Source organism: Sus scrofa, chromosome 11, assembly GCF_000003025.6.
Source record: "Sus scrofa isolate TJ Tabasco breed Duroc chromosome 11, Sscrofa11.1, whole genome shotgun sequence".
In the NCBI taxonomy this organism is placed as follows: domain Eukaryota; kingdom Metazoa; phylum Chordata; class Mammalia; order Artiodactyla; family Suidae; genus Sus; species Sus scrofa.
This window is the reverse complement of record NC_010453.5, coordinates 67,300,724-67,317,268: the sequence shown is the minus strand read 5'-3', so window position 1 is coordinate 67,317,268 and position 16,545 is coordinate 67,300,724. Positions and strand designations below refer to the sequence as shown.

At 48.4% G+C, this 16,545-nt stretch overlaps 1 protein-coding gene across 6 annotated transcripts in view; it reads right to left on the bottom strand.

Moving 5' to 3' along the window:
* Positions 1 to 16,545, bottom strand: part of FARP1 (FERM, ARH/RhoGEF and pleckstrin domain protein 1) — a 312,926-nt gene that overhangs the window by 140,279 nt on the left and 156,102 nt on the right. The window contains exon 1 of one of the 6 annotated variants that reach the window (XM_021065379.1): positions 13,982 to 15,068. The exons of the other annotated variants lie outside the window; for them this stretch is intronic. Within the exon in view, the coding sequence (XP_020921038.1) occupies positions 13,982 to 13,987 (6 nt within the window). The 5' untranslated portion in view covers positions 13,988 to 15,068. Of the gene's footprint in view, positions 1 to 13,981; positions 15,069 to 16,545 lie in introns of those variants that run through there. 6 annotated transcript variants of the gene reach the window in all.

Sequence of the window (16,545 nt, the reverse complement as noted above, 5' to 3'; positions counted from 1 at the left end):
CTTTGTGCTTAGCTTTGGTCAAAATACGAACCCACCTTTCCAACGTGATGGCGGGAAGATGGAGTGAAAACCGGGAGCAGACGGAGGCTTCTGGCTCCTGGTGCAGCTGAGAACTTAGAGGAAGCCCTCAACTCACCCTTGGAGTCTCTGCCGCAAAAACTATAACACGGGGGTATATGCAGAATCAGCCTTACCGGTTTTCCTTCCCAGGTTACCAAAAAAATGGAAAGAACACCTCTGTCTTTGCTTTTCATTGGTGGCTTCTGAGCAGGAGTTGAACCTACAATGAACCTAGATCATACATGCTCACATGTCAGGCCTCCTTTCATGGCTCCCTACATCACATTAGCGACCACTCAGATGCCACTTTAGGGGGCAAGACCCCCATTTCACCTAGGTCTCCTGCAAATATATAATCATTGGGCGAAATTACAAACATGTCTGAAACATGCCATCCGCTTGCTATAAATGGAATGTCAGCTCTGTCCACGGACGCTCTGGCAATGATGCAAACTGTCCTTCAAAGGTGCTCCAGTGGGAAAAGAAGAAGGATGAGGTGCCTCTGGCTGGGGAGGCTCCCAAAGTGCGAGGAATGGGACACTACAAGCGTGGGGCTGCCCGGGGCCGGCTCACCCTCTGGGGTGATGGTCTCACCACGTGGAGAGGAGGCGCTCCCCTAGTTGCCAGAGTGCGGGGTCCGCCGAGTGGGCACTGTGTGCCCTGGGGAGGGTCCTTTGACCCCAGTGCCTTCCTCATCTGTGAAACCAGGGATGATTAAAGTACTCGCCTAAAGGGTCCGCCTGGAGAACAGACAGGACCACACAACCCCTATATTGTTTTCCATTTTACCTGTGGCCTATGGATGCTCCAGAGCTAGGGGTTGAATCCGAGCTGCAGCTGCTGGCCGATGCCACAGCCACAGCCACACGGGATCCAAGCCACATCTGTGACCTACACTGCAGCTCGCAGCCATGCCCAATCCTTAACCCGCTGCGAAAGGCCAGGGACCGAATGTGCTCACAGAGACAATGCCAGGTCCTTAACGTGTTAAGCCACAAAGGGAACTCCCACAACTCCTACTTTTCAAGTTAAGTAGGGGCTCACAGCAAGGAGCTAGGGTCGCTCTTATTGCTAGCAGTGGTGCATGGCTGGTCTTCAGGAAGGCCACCTGCCTTAGAAGCAGGAGGACAGCCAGAGGCCAGGAGGATTGGGCTGCGAGCATGTGGGACAGCTGAACCCAGCCAGGGGGGCAGCTCTCTCTTCTGAGAGGGAATCTAAAGGACCCGGCAGGAACTAGACCAAAATAAAAAGGTCCAGGGGTGGCCTCAGGGCTCCTGGATACAGGAATTCCAAGTGCACCCATGGGCCCAGCACAGTCCCAGAGGGGAACCATAGGGATGGAGCAGGTAAGATACTGGCGCTCTTGCCCTGGTCCCGAGGCAGAGTCAAGTCAGCAGGCAGGAGCCAAGCTAGTGAGTTGGGGGCGGCTTGTGCCCCAAGCAGGTGACATGGGGTCCCTGCCTTTGCTTTCAGAGTTGGCCTGTCCCATAATGCACTCACCCAACGGGACCTTCTCCTATTCATATGCTCGTGCAATCTGCTAAGCACCCTCCTGACACAGGAGTGTCACAAAATTCTGGATGGGAGGATGGACCCCACTCAAACACAGGCGGTAATTCAATCCATCCGAAACTGTCTCCTGTCACGGGCTTCCCCACCCCTCTAGGCCCATTACATAAGATGGCATTGATTTTTATAGTCGGAAAGGATTGGCCGTATTAGCTATAGAAGGGACAGGTCTGACCTTGCTGCATATCTCCTACTATCTACGATTATTCATGATAATCAGAGACTGAGAAACAAAGCTCTAAGAGCTTTTTTATTTGAGGATAATTGTGACTTGAAACCAAAATCAACTCGACGTTTCTCATGCCCAACTGCTCATCCACTGAACTCAGAAAAGCATCAGTGAATCCTCCTGTAACTGTCGTTGACTCAGACATTAAGAATTATCTTTTCGGAAGTTCCCGGCGTGGTGCCCTGGACACGAATCCACCTAGTATCCATGAGGATGCGGGTTCGATCCCTGGCCTCATTCAGTGGGCTAAGGATCCGGCATTGCCATGAGCTGTGGTGCAGGTCGCAGACACAGCTTGGATCCTGAGCTGCTGTGGCTGTGGTGCAGGCCAGCAGCTACTGCTCTGATCCAACCCCTAGCCTGGGAACTTCATATGACGAGGGTGTGGCCTTAAAAAGAATCACCGTTACATCTCAGCTTCCCAGAAACATCCCAAAGGGGAGGAAGAAGGGTGTGTATCACTGAGTTGTACCATTGCCGGCATTCACCGTGGTCTCCCAAATGCAGTCTGATGCCTCTAGAGCACCTGGTTCTTTTATATAAGGCTGCTCGTTCTCACATGTATGCCCCGAGACTCCCTCTGGAGTGGGGCATGAACTGGGACAGGTATGTGACTTGAGCTGTGACGTTAACAGGCTTAAATCAGACAAGCACCTGACCGCGCCTCAGCCATCTCAACAGAACATCTTTGCTTCAAACAGCTCATCCTTAATTTGCAATCAACTGTTATTGTGCAAGCATCTGAACAGGCCCCAAGAGGCCCGCGGCAGAGCCCCAGGGGCCCTCTGCTCACCTTCCATCCATCTGCTGTTCTGCCCTCAGCTCCCCACCCCCCCACTGCATCACCCGGGTCTTCTTCCAGACTCCCCGCTCCAAATCCCTAAACCATCTGCTGCGGCCAATCTGAGGCCCCAGGAAAACAGAAAGTTTCCCTTGACAGCAGCTGAACACAGTGTGCGACGGGTCTGCCGGGCTCTCTTCCCTCATCTCATCTGTCCTCATCCCCAGCAGTGGCCAGGTCGCCCCAGCCAATGCCTCCCTTTATTTGAGATTTCCTAACAGCAGATACTGCGGTCCCATCAAAGGACACCAGATTCCACCAGACTCCACCCCCCTGCCCCCGCCCCGCCTTGAGCTATCTTGCAATTGTAAAATTAACAGCAGTACTTTGAAGAATAAACAGCACTTAGACACCGCTGTTCCTTGAGTTCTGTGATTCCGAGATTTACTGAGTCAAGAAAAGGAAAACTAGCACTTATTGAGCACCTACTGTAACTAGCACTTACTGAGCACCTACTGAATGATGCAAATTGCACCAGGTACAGGCCTACCCCCTTTCATTGCATTTTGCTTTACCGTGTTTTGCAGATACCCTGAGGGTTTTCCGGGGTTGGTGTGTTTGGTTTGGTTTTTTTACAAATGGAACACTGGGGGCAACTCTGCCTGGACCAAGTCTATGGGCAGCCTTTTCCGATAGCATTTGCTCACTTTGTGTCTCTGTGGCCCATTTGGCTAATTCTCGAAATATTTCAAACCCTCCACCAGCAAAACAATGAATACTTGCCCAGATGATGGTTACCATTTTTTAGAAATAAAGTCTTTTTAAACAATAGCGTTTTTTAGACAAGACACTATTGCACCCTCAGCAGACTACAGGATGGGGTGAACACAACTTTGACACGCACCGGGAAGTCAAAAACCTTCACAGGACTCACCTGCCTTTCTGCAATAGTCACTTTATTGAGGTGGCTGCTCCCGTGGTATTTGGAGGCTCCCAGGCTAGGGGTCCAATCTGAGCTGCAGCCTCTGGCCTACGCCAGAGCCACGGCAACGTGGGATCCGAGCCGCGTCTGTGACCCACACCACAGCTCACTGGCAATGCCACAGCTCACTGGCAACGCCGGATCCTTAATCCACTGAGCAAGGCCAGGGATTGAACCTGCAACCTCATGGTTCCTAGTGAGATTCGTTAACCACTGAGCCACAACGGGAACTCCACTGTTGGTTATCTATTTTATGTGTAGTGGTAAGTATTTGTTAATCCCAAGCTCCAAATTTATCCCTTCTCTCCTCTTTCCCCTTTGGTAACCCTAAGTTTGTTTTCTATGTCTGTGAATTTACTTTTGTAAATAAGTTCACTTGTATCGTATTTTAGGTTCCACATACAAGCAATATCACATACTGTCTTTCTCTGACTGAGTTAGCATGATAATCTCTAGTAAATTGCATGTTGCTGCAAATGGCATTATTTCACTTTTCAAGTCTGAGTAATATTCCATTGCTTGACTCGAGATATATACACACACACACACACACACACACACATCTTTTTTATCTTTTCTTTTTTTTTTACCTGCACCCACGGCATATGAAAGTTCCCAGTCCAGGGATCGAACCTGTGCCTCAGTAGCAACCTGAGCCACTGCAGTGATAACACCTGATCCTTAACCTGCTGTACCACAAGGGAACTCTTGCACCACATCTTTTTAAAGATTAAATAAAGTAATACATTTTGGGGCCCAGCAGAGCACCAGATGGACAGCAGACTCTTGGGAAAATGTCTGCTCCTTCTACTTTGCTATCGGGGAGAACGTGAGTTTAACAGCTGCCTTCTCATCGCACATGGAGGGCATCAGCCAGGTTCAACCTCGAGTATACTTACCCCTCCTTGGTTGGAATCAGCTCCATACACATACACACCTTCTCACCACACAGGATGGCAAACCCACATTAGTGCATCACACACGTGGACACTGTAGTCGGGGGAGGCTGGTACCTGGGCGGGGTGGGAGTTGGGGGGTGGGGGGGTGGAGGTCCCAGGGCAAAAAGGAGGCGTCACCAGCACATGACCCTTCCCCAAGTCCAGTCTTTGTTTAGACCCTGATGACTTTCAAGGCTGTTTATTCCTCAAGTATATCTTTTCTGCAAAGCGAAGCATGGGGGTTCCCACTGAGGCTCAGTGGGTTAAGATTCAGATTGCAGCAGCGGCTTGGATTCAGTCCCCGGCCCAGGAACTTCCATGTGCTGCAGGTGTGGCCCAAAATTTTTTAAAATAAAAACAATTGTAAAAATATAAATAAATTTTTTTAAAAAAGTGAAAGATTACAGGACCTTGGGTCAGGGGAGGAGGTGGGCAGTATGAGCCGACAGAGAGGGAGGCTGGTGGGTCCTTCGCCTTTTATCCCTTTCTGGTGCCATCAAGGCTCTTCCTTCCACACTGCTCTTCCTGGAGGCCACTTTCCCCTTTGTCATCAGAACGACACTAGAGTCGCACTGCAGGGTTAAGCAGGACAAACCACAACTCTTTCAACGGTAAGGGCATGATGGAGGTTAGGTGTAAAGACGTGTCCTCAGCAGCCTAATGGGGGAGAGGTTTGTGTGCTGCTTTCCTAGGGCTCTTGTGACAAAGTCCCAGAAACTGGGTGGCCTGAAACAACACATTTCTCCCCTCACGGTTCAGGAGGTCACAAGTCTGAAATCGAGGGTAGGCAGGGCTGCTTCCTACCAGGGATGCAGAGGGAGCTCTCTCCTCCCGGTTGGTGTTCCCTGGCTTGTAGCCTCCTCTCTTCAGTCTCTGCTTCTGTCTCCATGTACCTTTGCCTTGTGAGTCTCTTCTAAGGACACCAGTCATACTGGATTAAGGACCCACCCTACGCTGGTGTGACCTCATCTGCGCTCACACCTTATCTCCATCTGCAGGGGTGCAGTCACCGTCACAGGCACCTTAGGACATCAACATGCGTTTTGGTGGGGGCACAGCTCAACCCAAAGCAGCTTGCTTTCCAGAACAGCCCATGTGAAATCCTGTCCATCCCTTCTTCTGCCCTATTTACCCAAATGGTGTCTTCAGTAAAGGAACAACAGTGTCAACACAGCAAGTAAGCTGGGGACGCTGGCTGAGGGAGAAGGCGGAGAAAGAGCCCCAGGGCGGGACAGACCCTAGAGTAACTCGAGAACAGCATGCAGCTCTGTCCTGTGTCAACATACACTCTGGCTCTTGTGCAAGAGATGCGTGCTTTGTTTTCTCAACTTCCTTCTTCTAAGTAATGCCCCCATCTTCCAAAGCCTCCTACTTCAACCAAAACAAAACTCCGAGCCTGCCACAGCCGGGAGTAACTAAGTTATCCCACTTGAGTTATGGGACCCTCTTTTCAAGGGAAAAAAGAACAGTCCACAGTCTCTTCGCACATCACCAAGATTAGAACTAAATTGCTGCAAGAAATCTATCTTTTCTCCGTGTCTAATCCTTACAATTTAGAGACCAAACAAGAACCACGGCAATGTCGCCAAGACCGTCTTAAAAACAGTGCATAATTTGCAAGCGAGGCAAACCTATCCTCTCAGATGGCTGGTCCTGTTCATCAGAGTTCAGGTTTTTAAAGGACACGTTCTCCCTGCGAGTCGAGAGCTACGTTTAAAATTTCTCTTAGAAAGAGAAGGTTGCTGAAGTAAAAGTGGGTCACCTACCCAAACACTGGAAGCACATTTTAAAAGCTACCACTGGGAGAGGGATGGAGCGGGAGGTTGGGGTGAGCAGAGCTAAGCTTCTCTACACAGAGGGGATGAACAGCAAGGTCCTACTGTGGGTCACAGAGAACTCGATTCAGTGTCCTATGAGAAACCAAAATGGAAAAAAATATTTTAAAAAGAAATATGTACATATGTGTAGCTGAATCACTTTGCTGTAGAGCAGAAATTAATACAACATTGTAAATCAACTAGACTTCAATTAAAACATTAATGACTGGGAGTTCCTGTTGTGGCTCAGGGGTTAACAAACCCGACTAGCATCCATGAGGACTCAGGTTCGATCCCCGTCCCTGTTGAGTGGGTTAAGGATCCGGCGTTGTCATGAGCTGTGGTGTAGGTCACAGACGAGGCTCCGATCCCGCATTGCTGTGACTGCGGCTGGTAGCTGTAGCTCCAGTGAGACCCCTAGCCTGGGAACTTCCATAGGCAGCAGGTGTGGCCCCAAAAAGACCAAAAAAAAAAAAAAATTAACAACAAAAACCCTTCCTCTGAAAGCCATGGGGGTGTTAAGGTCTTTGGGGGATTTATTGCCTGTTCTCCTTGCTCGGTACCTTGTGATAAATGACATACTTTCCTTTAACACACACACACACACAGACACACAAGCTACCACCTTACCAACACCAGACACCCACACACACAGACCTGATTTGCCATCTGTCAATTTTCCTTGCGCTTGGCTGGCAGAAAAAGGTTCAAGGAGCTTGTCACAGAACTAAAAGACGCTCAACATTTGAAAGGTCAAAATTCACAAAGCAAACAGGGTTGGGGGAGGGGTCAGATCCACTGGTACTTGGGTGATCGCATTTCTTTGCAGTGAGGAAGCCTGGGATAAAATCCCAGGCAGCTGCTGCTCAGCCATGACCTTGATATGCCATTGACCTTTCCGGCTCCGGCTTCCTTGTCTGTAACATGAGGCTCATACAACCTCCCTTGCAGCTTTGCTGTAAAGGCTCAAACTCTGATGTGTAAAAGGCGTGTTGCGGGACACCAGGCCCACGGGGCCAGTTCAACATCCGGCGTCCCTGCTGATTTTATGAGTGGGGTTATTTCTCCTGTAACTGCAATTGTCACTGACAGTATATTACCCGATCCCAAGGCCAGTCACCTGCTGAACTGGCTACCCACCTCGCCCACCTTCCGCAGCCCTCACCAATGGTCCCCTCTTCCCACTCCCAGAATCCGGACAATCCCTAGGGATGTTCGCCCTCGCCCTTGACCTGCTCCTTCCCAGGTAACTGGGAAAGAGGATGGGGTGACCCTGTCCCCAAGGATGCCCAGGACTCCTTGGCAGGGGGGGTGGAGCCGGAGGAAGGATCCACTAAGATTCTTCTCAAACGGGAAATTTAAAACAAAATCTCAACAGACGATTCAAGTGTACTTTAAAAATACCACACACACACACACACGTATAATTGAATCACTTTGCTGTATACCAGAGAAAACATAAATCAGCTATATTTCAATAAAAAATTGCTTTTTTTAAATGATTTTTTTCCCCGTTACCACTGGTTTACAGTATTCTGTCAATTTTCTACTGTACAGCAAGGTGACCCAGTCACATACACATTCTTTTTCTCACACTATCATGCTTCATCCTAAGTGACCAGATATGGTTCCCTGTGCTATATCTCAAGCAGGATCTTATCCATTCCAAAAGCAATAGTCGGCATCTGTTAACCCCAAATTCCCAGTCCACCCCACTCCCTCCCCCTCCCCCTCGGCAACCACAAGTCTATTCTCCAAGTCCATGATTTTCTTTTCTGTGGAGAGGTTCATTTGTGCCATATAAATTGTTTTAAATACTCTATTTCTTGGTAGATAAATATTGGGGTTTTTTTGGTTTTATTTTTTATAAAAAACAGAGAAATACTGTTTTTCTCCCCCCATGCCCGCATCATGTAGAAACTCCCAGGCCAGGGATCGAACCCATGCCACAGCCGGTGACCCGAGCCACAGCAACGACAACCCTGGATCTTTGACCTGCTAAGCCACTGGGGAACTCCTAAAGTTACTCTTTAAAACAAAGCTACATGGAGTTCTTTGGTGGAGCAGCAGGTTAAGGATCCGGCATTGTCACGGCAGCGGCTTGGGTTGGGGCTACGGCGAGGGTTTGATCTGTGCCAAGGAATTTCCATATCCGACAGGTGAGGCCAAAACAGACAAACAAAAAACAAAGCAATGTGATGATCTACCTCACCATCACCAGCTGAGCTGCTGGTTCCCACACAGCTCTTGCCAGTAATACTTTCCTCCCACTGCCCCAATCTACAAAGTTTCTGACTTGTAGCTGATATCCACCCCACCTTCAAATGTCAGCTCATAACCTCCACAAGAGAGGATCTATGCATATGAACTTTAAAGTTCCGGAGTTCCCATCGTGGCGCAGTGGTTAACGAATCCGACTAGGAACCATGAGGTTGCGGGTTCGATCCCTGGCCTTGCTCAGTGGGTTAAGGATCCGGCGTTGCCGTGAGCTGTGGTGTAGGTTGCAGACGCGGCTCGGATCCCGCGTTGCTGTGGCTCTGGCGTAGGCTGGTGGCTACAGCTCTGACTGAACCCCTAGCCTGGGAACCTCCATATGCCGCGGGAGCAGCCCAAGAAATGGCAAAAAGACAAAAACAAAACAAAACAAAACAACTTTAAAGTTCCACTAAGATAGATGCAAACTGCTGCCTTTGGACTGGATGAGCAAGGAGATCCTGCTGTGTAGCACTGGGAACTGTATCTAGTCACTTACGATGGAGCCTGATAATGTGAGAAAAAGAATGTATATATGTATGTGTGACTAGGTCACCTTGCTGTGCAGTAGAAAACTGACAGAACACTCTAAGCCAACTACAAGGGGAAAAAATAAAAATCATTTAAAAATAAATAAAGTCCCATTCGGAAGGGTAATTTAAGGAGTTCCTGCTGCGGCAAAGTGGGTTACGAGGCTGGGGTTGCTGCAGCTGCGGTGTAGGCTGCAGATCCCTGGACAGGGAACTTCTTTCATATGCCAGGGGGGAGCCGGAGGGAAAAAAAAAAAAAAAAGAGTCATTTAAAATGTTTTTAGCTTCAGGGTTCTCGGTATGATGTATCTGGGCGGCCTTCCGGTCACTGCAACTAGATACGCAACTAGAAGGTTCGGGGAACGACAGTGGTGTTTGCTTTCTCCTGAATCCAGAAACACTGGTCCTCAGATTAACTCTGGTCTACAGCTACGATCCATGAGGATTCAGGTTCAATCCCCGGGCTGACTCAGGGGGTTAAGGATCCGGCGTTGCCATGAGCTGTGGTGTAGGTCACAGACGTGGCTGGATCTCTCGTTGCTGTGGCTGTGGTGTAGGCTGGTGGCCACAGTTCCGATTCCACCTGTGTTGCCTGCACCATCATGAGAGAAGGAAGGATGCTAAATCACCACCCGTAATTCTAGTCTTCAGAAACCGTCCCTTTACACCTGGTTCTATTACCACCTTCCACAGCTTTCTGTATTTGTGTGCATTTATGTGTGGCTTCTATGCACACGGGACCAGTGACTGTGTCCTCACTGCTAACCCCTCAGTCCACACATCACTCTCACAACAGATGCCTATTTTGGTTTTTCTGGCCGAGGCTGTGGCATGCAGAAGTTCCTGGGGCAGGGATCAAACCCGCACGACAGCAGCGACCGGAGCCGCAGCAGTAACAACCCTGGGTCTTAACCCGCCGTGCCACAAGAGAATGCCAACGGATGCACATTCTGATCCAGGAGCAATCACAACACCCTCTTTCCATTTCTGGGCGATGGGTCACGGGGAAGCCTGTGGCTGGGTGACCGCCTCTTCTCGCAGTGATAAATCCGCCTAACATTTCACCAAAAGCGGATCACTGAAGAGGGGACTGACCAGCAGAGATGAGAGTGGAGCAAAGAAAGGAAAAGAAAACACAAAGCCAGACATGGAGGGAACATCGACGATGTGAAGGAAACAGCTGGACCACCAAAAGGCTGACACTGACACTGCTGCCGTGTAAGCGCTTCCAAAGACGCAGCCGGCCAGACCTAGCGAAGGCGAGTTTAGGGACACGCGGGAGGAAAGGGGTCATGACGAGAAGGAGGAAGATGTCCTGCAAAGTGAGGCTGCGGAAAAGCTTCTCATGAAAGAAACTCTCAGAGATACTTCAGGACACTGAAAGCGCAAAGGATACGATGTTGGAAGCTGATCCGAACGGGAAGAGAGGCAGGTGGCAACGGACCAGGGCAGAGCCAAGACGGTCCCTCAAGTGTCCTGAATTCTAGGACAGGGGGGAGGCACGCGCTGTTCACACCACTCTTATTACATTGAAAAATGCTCCGTGTTTCTCATGTTTTAAATTACGGTGTATAAAAATACCATATGACATCACCTATATGCAGAATCTAAAATATGACACAGGAGTTCTCCCGTGGAGCAGGGGGTTAAGGATCCAGTGTTGTCCCTGCAGCAGCTCAGGCCTGCTGCTATGGCGTGAGTTCCATCCCTGGCCTCCAAACGTTCACATGCCACAGCTGTGGCCAAGAAACAAATCAATAACTTAATTTGGGCACAAATGAACCTATCTACAAAACAGAAACAGACCCAGGGACACAGAGAACAGACTTGTGGTTGCCAAGGTGGGAGAGAGGGATGGACGGGGAGTTTGGGATTAGTAGATGCAAACTATTACATTTAGATGGGTAAGCAATGGGGTCCTGCTGCACAACACAGGGAACTCTATCCAGCTCCTGGGATAGATGCTGATGGAAAAGAATATTCAAGAATGGATAGATAGGTAGATAATTGAGTCATTCTGCTGTACAGCAGAAATTGGTACAACATGGTGAATCCACTATAATAAAAATATTTTTAAATATATTACAGTGTACTAAATAAAGTCAAGTTTTACTATCTTCTTCATTTCCCATACACTTATAACTAACAGCAAAGAGAGTTTTTAATGTTTTGGGGAGAAGGTTTAAAGGTCATAGAACAACTGCAAGGTTCCATTCAGGCTCTGCCACCAGCTGTGCGACTCTGGCTAAGTTAACCCATCGAAGCCCACATTTCCTCCTCTGTGAAATGGAGACAAACCTACTTCCATACACGCTCTGGGGAAGATGAGAGGGGATATGTTTATATGTTTAAAGCAACGGGCACTCCGCCTGGCACGTGCCAAGTGCCCACCTGGCAGCCAGTCCTAGGATGAAATGTCCCTTAATCAACACATGTCATCTACAACATTAGTAAATGAAGAAAGGGCACACATTTAACATTTTTTACTAGGAAAAACAGGCACACGTTTAAAATTTTTTACTGAACACCTTCCTTCTCTTACTTTTTATTAGCAAGCTTTTCCTTCTCTCTTGCAAAAAATTTTATGGTCATGCCATAGAGTTGACTACTTGACATAACTCAAGCAGGCTGGCCAGAGAGGAGAGGCTTAATGAAGCTGAGGCAAAAATAGAGTATGTTTCTTTGTGGCTCATGCTCTTTTATTTTTGAAGGTTAAATTGAAAGATACGAATGTTCCAGCTGGCTGACTAGGCAGCAAATAGGTTGAGCTGTGATGCATGAATTCATGGCCTGCTGAGGTCACGATTTTGTAGTACTTAGGTGAGGGGCCAGGAGGGGTGTGAACACAAACGCAGGCCTTTCAGAGCATCGGTGTCACAAACCATGTCTTAGGCCACCCGTTGAGTGTCTGAAGGAGCTATCGTCAAAATCATGGCACCTGCAGGCTGAAAAGAAGTCTGCACAAAACCTGTTCCAAACCCATCACGCAGGCTGCTCTCCTGTTTCTATGTCTCTGAACTCCAACCCTTTGCTACCCACAGCCCTTATCCCCACCAGCCTGGACCTATCTCAAGGCAGAAAGTGGATTATCTTTCTGGACCCATCACCTAGCCAAGCACATGTTTGTTGACTGACTGACTGAATGAACCAAGTCACATGTCACTTTAAAAAAGCCTGTCACCATTTGAAGATAGTTATCTTATCCATCTGGTTCTTAGATAAAAATCATATTTGGGGGAAAAAAAAAAAAAACCACACAAAAACTCCTAGTGAATATGGATAAAAACACAAGCCTTCAAGTAAGCAGTAAGAAAGTCCTCTCCCACTACCCATCATGTTGTTGGCTTCCACCGTCAAGTCTGGCAGAGCAAGAGAAGTTTCTGGAAGGGGGCTCGGGGCCCTCTAGCAGCAAAGGGAGACAAACGCATCAACGTGGGGAGGGGGATGGCAGCTTGCACTTGTTTTCACAGGAGCTGAATTGACTCAGCAGGCTTGCTAATCATCACGCCATTTCCCCAAATAAACACAGGAGTACCGTTAGATATAGAAATTCTATAACCCTGGAAGAAAAGGAGACCCGCAATTAAACTCAGACCGCCATTATGGCCAAATAATGAGGCAACTTTGATGAGTGGAACTTTCTAATTAAAGGGGCAAACATGACCTCATGACCTTTGAGGTCTTTCAGTCTACCCGTCGAACACACTCTCAGGTCTTTGAATTTCTTCATCGTCTGTTATTCTTCACCACGTCTGTCTGCCAGCTCCTGACTTTTAATGTCCTTGCCAGTGCTGAGATCCTGTAATATTTCACTCCTCCTAGACATACAGATGTTACTCGTTTGGACTAAATTCAAATATCCAAATCAGTGAGATGTTTCTGTGTATATGGATGGATGGATGGCCTGTACACATAAACTATGAGTTCTTTGATTAAGATGAAATCAGGATTATATGAGGTCTACTTGCTGAAGCTGAGGGAGCAGGGTCAGATTAGGACTTGGCTTAAAAGTTCCAACTGCTGGAGTTCCCATCATGGCACAGTGGAAACAAATCCGACGAGGGACCATAAGGTTGCAGGGTTCGATTCCTGGCCTCGCTCAGTGGGTTAAGGATCCGGCATGGCCGTGAGCTGTGGTGTAGGTCGCAGATGCGACTCAGATCTGGAGTGGCTGTGGCTGTGGCAGGCAGCTGTAGCTGTGATTAGACCCCTAGCCTGGGAACCTACCATATGCTGTGAGCGCAGCCCTTAAAAAAAAAAAAAAAAAAGTTCCAACTGTGAGAGTATCATTCATACACGTTTCCCAAAGTTGGAATTAATGTCATGGGGACCAAGCCCATTCTATAGACATCTTTTTGTTGGTACTCAACACAAGCCCCCAAACAAAACCCAATCAAAGTAGAAATGTAACAGTACATCATTTACATTCTATAAAATTCAACCATTCTAAGTATTCCCTTAAATATTCCCTTCAGCCAGGCTGCAGTCGGTTCCCCGCTCCCTGCCCCAGACAACCATCCACCTTCTGCCTTTAGAAACTCACTTCAACACATAGTCATTTGGACCTGGCTTTCTTCACTTAGCATAATGCTTTTTGAGGTTTATATATGCTGAGAATACCCGACCTAGGCAAATTTTATTGCATTTCCCTTTATAGTCAAGAGCCTGCTACCCAGACAGCAAGTCCAAGGGAAATAAAAGGAACGCCACTGGGCCAACTGGTCACCCCCAGACTTGGAGCAGATACCACACAGGCACCCCAGCTCGTTTTGGTGCCCGTGGCTCCCCACACCGAGACTCTGATGCTTCCTCTCTCACTTACCCACATGGGCTCATCCTTTGCCTTACTCTCCACCACCTTGATTTCAAAGCACCCTCAGCTGCAGGTCAGACTCCTCGTGCTTCCAGCCCAGGTCAATACCAACCAGGCCACCTGACCTCCTCATTCTCTCGAGAGGACAGATCGATCTCATCATTGAGAACTAACTGGTAGATTTTTGCCCTGAGATCTTGGAGAGGGTCTTCCTTACTTTTCATCTTATCTTTTCTCCACGAGTCCGGGGAACGGGGAGATCGGATGGTGCTTGCCTGACCATGCCCCTCGAGGATGAGGTTTGGCAAACCAGATCTGCCTGTGGTCAGGGAGGAGTGGCTTGGGGAAAGCAAAAAGGACAGTCTTTGGTGCCGCATGGCTGCAGTGGTTAAAAAAAGGTGTGTGGGGGTGGGGAGGGGAGCACTGCATGTGAGATGCAAATCAATCCCGTGATACAAGCAAAGTGACAACCATCGACTGGCACTTGGTACTTAGAAGTGAGTCTATAGAAGTGGCAGCAATGAATTTCTTCAGGTGCCCTTGCCCTGGTATTCGGGAGGGGTGACGACGACTTTCCATCAAAGAATACAGTCATACCTAACTGGTTGGCCCCTGCTTTTGTGCCAGAAAAAAAATTAAAAAAAAAAAAAAAAAGTGGCAGCAGAACCCAAAACATGCAAAGTTCCTTTTTGCTTCCTGCTTCTCAGCAGGGGAGTTCAGGAGGGGTGCAGAGAGGGTCCCGTCTATGGGTCCCCACAGAGGTGCGTCTATAGTAAGTTTCCCTTAAAAGGAATCTGGCTTCCTTAGGGAAAAGAATGTTTGTCTGTGAATGCTAATGACCACAGCCAGGCCGATCGAGTTTTGTTTGTGAAATCCAGTCACCCTCATTAAAGAGGTTGCTCTGGGCAACCTCCCTGCCCTGGCCTGGCTTTTGCTCAGAGGACAGTTTTTGGTTTCTGCTTTTTAAAGAGGTCTCAACCATATGCCACGCAGTCCATGTGCACAGAAACAAAGGCACAAGAAAAACATTTGGACCGTAAACAGGTTAAGGAGTCTGCAGTGTGTTTTCAATGTAGCACCATTTCTTGGCTTGTTCCCCTCCTGCCCGCCCTCCCCCCGCCCCAAAATAAGGCCTCCGAAAGGTTTATACAATCACGTTAATTTATTTTGTTGAAATGCCTCTTCTTCACGCATGAGCCCCTCGGAAGATTAAATGATACACTCCCGTCTAGAAAGCTCTAAGCTTTTAACAATCCAAGTCCCAGAAATGTACTGGAAATATGGAAAAGTAAACAAATGCCAAGTTTCAAAGTTACTGCCAGGAAAACTCTAAGCGAGAGAAGAAAACGAGCCGCCCATTTTTAAGGTGGCTCAGAAAACCGACACCTCCATGGCTGCGGTGACTCTGGGTTTCTCGCTCTTGCCGGCAGCCCCACACAATAGAAGCTCTGTTGCCTTGAATCAGGCCCATCAGACTTTCCCCAGAAAGTCTGCTTCACCTACAGACCCCTCCGAGTCCACGGTAAAGGAAACATTTCAAGTGGCCCATGAACCAGAGAAGCTCTGCAACCTCAAAGGAGAGAAAGGGCTCGTTGAGAAGGCAGGGGCTCAGCACTGCACATCCATGGCTTCCTCCACGTGGGAGTGTCCCAGCCTCAGCACGATGGGCCTTTTAGGTGGCTAATTCTTTGTTGGAGAGGGCTGCCATATCATATGATCATTGGTAGCATCCCCGGCCTGGACCCACTAAATGCCCTTAGAAAACACCCCAAACTTTGGAGTTCCCACTGTGGCACAGTGGGTTAAGAATCCAGCATTATCTCTGCAATAGCTCCGGTCACTGCTGAGCTCTGGTTTGATCCCTGGCCCAGTGCAGTGGGTTAAGGATCTGCTGTTGCCACAGCTGTGGCTTGGATTTGATCCGTGGCCAAGGGACTTCCATATGCTGTGGTTGTGGCTAAAAAAAAGCAGAAAACCACCAAAACAATCTTGAGACGTTATCACATGGCCCCTGTCAAGGACCCCTGGTCTAGATCAATTACAGAATCATCAATTGCAGGGTTGGAGAGACGTAGGAGATCACTGAGGCCGGGGCCCTACTGTTTCAGAGAAGTTTAATGGGTCTGAATTAAGGGCACAAAGCTCCTACTTTGTGGCACCATGAACACTAGAAGCCAGGGTACCTGAGAAGGCCACCAATTTTGGAAAAATCCTTTTTCAAAGAAATGACTGAATATTAAAGAGCATCACCTCATGTCCAAAACTACCGTTTGGTAAAAAATAAAAATAAAGCATTAACAATGCTGCTCTGCCTTTCTATTTAAAAAAAAAAAAAAAAAAGTTATGAAAGGAACAAAGAGAGTTGGCCCCACCGGACACGTGGGGAAGTAGCTCCCCAGCTGCTAAGATGGCAGATCTGCTGAGGCCCAGAGACCAGAAGACACTGTCAGAACACAAAGATACTTGATATTTAAAGAATCCATTTGGGGAGTTCCTGTTGTGGCTCAGTGGAAACGAACCCAACTAGTACCCGTGAGGATGTGCGTTTGATCCCTGGCCCCGCTCAGTGGGTT